The sequence below is a fragment of the Argentina silus genome (assembly GCF_951799395.1).
Source record: "Argentina silus genome assembly, chromosome: 3".
NCBI classification, from domain to species: domain Eukaryota; kingdom Metazoa; phylum Chordata; class Actinopteri; order Argentiniformes; family Argentinidae; genus Argentina; species Argentina silus.
Genome location: NC_139657.1, coordinates 18,641,620 through 18,646,546, shown reverse-complemented (window position 1 = coordinate 18,646,546; position 4,927 = coordinate 18,641,620). Strand labels below are relative to the sequence as shown.

Sequence of the window (4,927 nt, the reverse complement as noted above, 5' to 3'; positions counted from 1 at the left end):
CCAGAACACTTTCATCTGGTAACAGCGGTCGCTCAATGTAGTAGGCTATGTTTGTCTGTTAATCATCTATAATTCAAAGACAGTAAATGTGTCAGTAAAAAATAATAAATGCGGGAAATTGTAGACGGACTGAACACAGACAAAATTAGTTTTTAAAAGGCACTTCATTTACACCAGCTTTTCATCCTTATCGAGTTGACCAAATCTCGTTGGCTCTTATGGGAATAAAACACTCCTCCCGCTGTATGCTCCTCAGGCGAAAAATGGCGGAGTCTGAGAGCACTGAGGTAAGTGTGAGAAAAGCTTTTATATGAATTAATTCACAAAAAATGCAAGGCAGCTTTGATTCATTTGGCGAGGATGAAAAGGTCACCTCACAGACCACCTCTGCGAGAGTAGCCTAGCTATTTCTGCGTGCTCACCATGTCCTTACTTGCGCAACATTATGCTCATTGAGTGTCAAATAGCATATTATAGTCACTCACTGATTGTCATAGCCTCCCTGTAATAACCGAATTTCCATCGAGGTATAACAACATGACATATGAATGTCCATAGCGGAGCCCGGGATAGGCTATAAACTTCACTGTGTAGTGTGTGTTCGACTTCCATAACAACAGTTAACGATATTGGTGGGGGGTTTTCTGTGCCCGAATTTCGTATTCTGTTTTACTCTCTGCCAGGTGAGTGACTCGGCGGGAGCATTTATAGGACGCGCGGTGTGAGTTTGTGCGCTGTCCTTGGTGCTGCAGTAGCCTGCAGAAGCAGGAGCTGTGCGTTGGCTTGCCTGGCTCTCTGAGAGAGAGGACCCATGCGCCGTAAATCGTAGAAAGAATTGGTAGATTTCTAAATATGAAAGACATCGTTCGTTCGTTTATTGTCAAGTTATCGTGGGTAATAGCAACACAACATTTATTAAAAATTCCAAGATTCAATTCAAGTGAGTTTTATGCACGCATATACAATATTATAATCTCGTTTCTGAGTTATTGTGGAGTGAGAATACCTCTGAAATCCTGATGGCAATATCGGTCGTTTAGCCTGTGTGTCAGAACATTGAGCAATGTGTCACAGTCAGGAAGGAGAATTTCCAATGTCAACTGCTGTTGGCACACTGTTATTACATCCCACTCCAATAGGCCTACAATTAACTCCATATCAATACTGACCGTCACCCTTAATCTATACCAGTTTTTTATTTGGGTGGTATGAAGACTACAATCACTCTGAATGTTCTCTTCTCTGCTGACACATACACTGATATATTGGAGGCAGATTGACACAGGACAGGTTTCTAAAAAGTCCTCTATGCATTATTAATCCAGAAAAGTTAACTCGGATTGGGGTAATGCAATGAAGAAAACATTAGCCAAGGCCTCCACTCTGTCGATAGGCATTAGGAAGGCTGAGGGTAATAGGATGGCACCTCCACCATTATGAGCGGACACTGGAGCCCTCCCTCCCACTGCAGTATTGGAATGAGTCTGCTGCTCTATGTGGTTGGTTGTGAAATGTAAGAGTGCTGTAATGGCAACAGCCAAGATCCATTGTGGTTCTCAGAATATCTTCACTTCTGAAGTGAAGTGATGCAGTCAAACTTTCCTGCAAAGTAGTACTGTACCTCGAGGCATAATGTGCTCTTAGTATTCCATGGTCAGTGTCTGTGGGTTTTTTTATGATGCTAAGTCATCATTTACGGGAGTTCATCATTTACGGGAGTTTTTCATCTGGGATGAAAGCAAAGGATGTTCAAAGGAAAGGAAAAAGAGGACAGCATCAAAGATTTGAGATCAAATGTAAATTGTTCAGATTGTCCACTAGAAAATGAAAATTGTTTAAGAGGTGGTTCTCCAGTCCTCTAACCATAAAGGAAGCTAAAAGGTATGGTACATTGAATTAGTTATGTCACCCCAGCATCAGGGTAATGTGGTCTACACTAGCCAAAGGAATGAGCTGCTCCAATAGCAAGATCCACAGATCACCATGAAGAGATGTTCTTATGACGATAGAGCACCTCATTTGATTTGTGGACTGAGATTGACAACTTAACGACTCTTGCTGCAGCTGCTGTTCCATGATGAGATAGTAGGCCTACCTCTTAACATATCACAGCCACATTTAAAGACCCCTGTTTTTGCTGATTTATTGCAAGCGTTCTGCATTCTGCTGACTTCTTTTGCTGTAGGCCTAATATTATGTACAAAATCTGGGCAAGTGTTATTGAATATTGATTACACTTACATTTTGTGAACGATGAGCCTTTTATATTCTATTAAAGTAAAGGAAGTTGCTCTCATCCTCTCCACCGCATGCTGTACAATCTTTATTCATTATAGGCTGGAATCCTAACTTTTCCATTTAAGAGTCAGCTTAATTCAATCTCAGTAAGACAATTTTACGCATGCATGAGTTGTTCCTATCATAATGGGTTGTTCAAGACAAGTCGGAAACTCTGAAATACTCAGTGGAAAGAAACAATGTTAACTAATTAGTTAGTTAAAAATAAAATAAAATCCTTTGTCACCATTTTTGTTGGCCATCTAAAAATGGGGGCTTGTTTTACTCGTTCCTCTCATAAACTGAGATACAAGGTTGTTTATTCATGGTTAGGATATGAACAACTCATGCCTGCTAAAGTTGTCTTACTGAGATTTAATTAAGCCAGTGTTTAAATGGACAAGTTAGGTTTCCAGCCTACTGTATGTCCCCTAATTGATATTGGTTTGATCTTTGTTTATGAAATTTAGATTTTAAATGACAGATTGATGATAAGACCAACAAATTGATGCTCTCACACAGAAACATTCTCCAAATTTGCTAAATACTTCTACAGACTGTACAGCAGAAGTTCAGCAGTTAAGTATCAACCCATGCTATGGTGTAGTACAGTATATCACTATCAAACATTTCAGATCATTTGAAAACATTATAACCCTAATTGTTAACTATAGAACTTCAACAAATTGTCAGAGTATTCAGTGCTTAATGACATGACCTTTCTCTGTCATGCTATACACTCTGGAACATTCTTCTTCCAGTTGCCTTGGTCAATATTAGATGCCTCACAGATTAAGAGGAGCAATTAATTTAATTCGTGCTTCTAAACACCATTAAGAGAGTCTTATGTCTATTGCATAACATTGTATCTGTTACGGATGGGAGACACACTCCCCAGTGCGGCCCCTAGGTGTCTCCCTCCGGCTGTCCACTGTGCCGCCTCATCACAAACTTATCACCTGCACCTGTGTGTAATTGTCACTGATGCTTATGTACCCTCACTTCCCTTCACTCCCACTTAGTCTTCACCGGTTGTTCACCATTTGTTGGTTACATCATGAACGTAAGCTATTGGAATATATGAGTACTGTTTTTGAGACTTGTGTTTTTGTGTTCCCGCCTTTTATTTTTGAGCCTTGAGTCCGTGTTCGTATCCTGTTTTGGCTGCACTTCCTTAAGTAAAGATCCTTTCGTTTGGTACCGCTACCTACTTGTCTGCCTCCCTTTATCTGCTCTGCATCTGGGTCTGCTTACTATACCAAAACGTTCCAGAAGACTAAGCCACCAAGGACCCAGCGGATGCAGATCAATGGCGTCTTGCTCTCGCAGCTCAAGACGTCGTTCTCACTCGTCATGGTCAGAACCTGCAGACGAGGGCCGATAACCTGGGCCAGCTGACCGCCGCAGCTCAACACCTGTCGGTCACACGGCAACCCCCAGTACCTGGGTCTGCTTACTATACCTGGGTCTGCTTACTATACCAAGATATTACAATCTCACTGAACTTAGGTGTATTGAAAATAGTTTAGCTTTATTCGTCTGGATGGACTGTAGCTAGACTATGTTTTATCACAATGTTGTACTGTATGCCATTACTGTTTCAGACCGCTCTTGAATTTCACATAAGTGAATTATACCCATTGCGTGTTATTTCCCGATGGCAACATCAGTAAATAGATAATGTCAATCTCAGTTTGGCAATTTAAGCTACTGTCATCTGTGAGGCTGCTTTCTTTTTTTTATGCTTGACATGACAATTGAATTTTAGCATTTGCTGCATTCGAGAACAGAATCCGAATGCAGAGGAAAGAATACCATGAGGCTCATACAAAACCTTGGTCACTCTGACTATTTATGCAATTAGCCTTCTTCTATCACTGTGATTGTCCCATAGCAACAGTCTAGGGCAACCAGGCCATACAAAACCCACATACTGTCCTCAGACTTTGTATTGTTCGTGTGAAAGACTTCCTCATGGCAATGGAGAATTGTATTCTTCAGATGTTGACTGTAAATCAGGGTTTATCTCTGTGTCTGTGCTCGTCCTGTCTGTCCATCTGTGAATGAAATATCTGTATCAGTTAGCCCAGTATGAGAAGGAAGCTGATCCCTTTGAGTAAACAGAACAGGCCATTCTGTGTGAATGGAGCAGGTGTTGGGAGAAGCCTCTTGCTCAGTGTCCTGCTGCTCAGAGGCAGTTCCTATGCCATTCAGTGGTAAAACAAGGACACAGACAAATGTGCACAGTCAATTTGACTGACAGCAGAGACCTGACTGTCTCTAATAAGCCAAGATTAATGTCACTAAACAAGAAAAGAAAATACGCACATCCAATAGCTGTAAGTGGGAGCTTGAGTTCAATGTGTTGAGTCAAATGAAAAGAAAAAGAGGACATCAGCCATCGATCATGATTCATGAACTACAGTGTGCTGAATTAGAATCAGATCTACAGCTTTAAGATAAATGTGGACAGGGGAATCGAATAACACCATGACCAGGCTGGATGTTTTCATGGTTTTTTCTCCTCTGTCAATATCTGGGGAGGAAAAAACAACAAACAAGCACCTGGGAAACAAGACAGGCTCCTCTCTGGAGTCTTCTACCAGGCATTGCAGGTGATAATCAGAGCTTTATAGGCACACCTTCTGTG

General features: G+C 41.2%; 1 protein-coding gene across 5 annotated transcripts in view; it reads left to right on the top strand.

Annotated features, from left to right (window-relative positions):
• Positions 1-218: 218 nt before the first annotated feature.
• Positions 219-4,927, top strand: part of LOC310801723 (protein arginine N-methyltransferase 8-B) — a gene marked incomplete at both ends in the record, with an annotated part of 18,646 nt that continues 13,937 nt past the window's right edge. For 3 of the 5 annotated variants that reach the window (XM_083665827.1, XM_083665825.1, XM_083665824.1), the window contains one exon: positions 219-287. In XM_083665827.1, coding sequence (XP_083521953.1) covers positions 219-287 — 69 coding nt within the window. Of the gene's footprint in view, positions 294-4,927 lie in introns of all 5 variants that reach the window. The other 2 variants (XM_083665826.1, XM_083665823.1) reach the window with 1 other exon arrangement.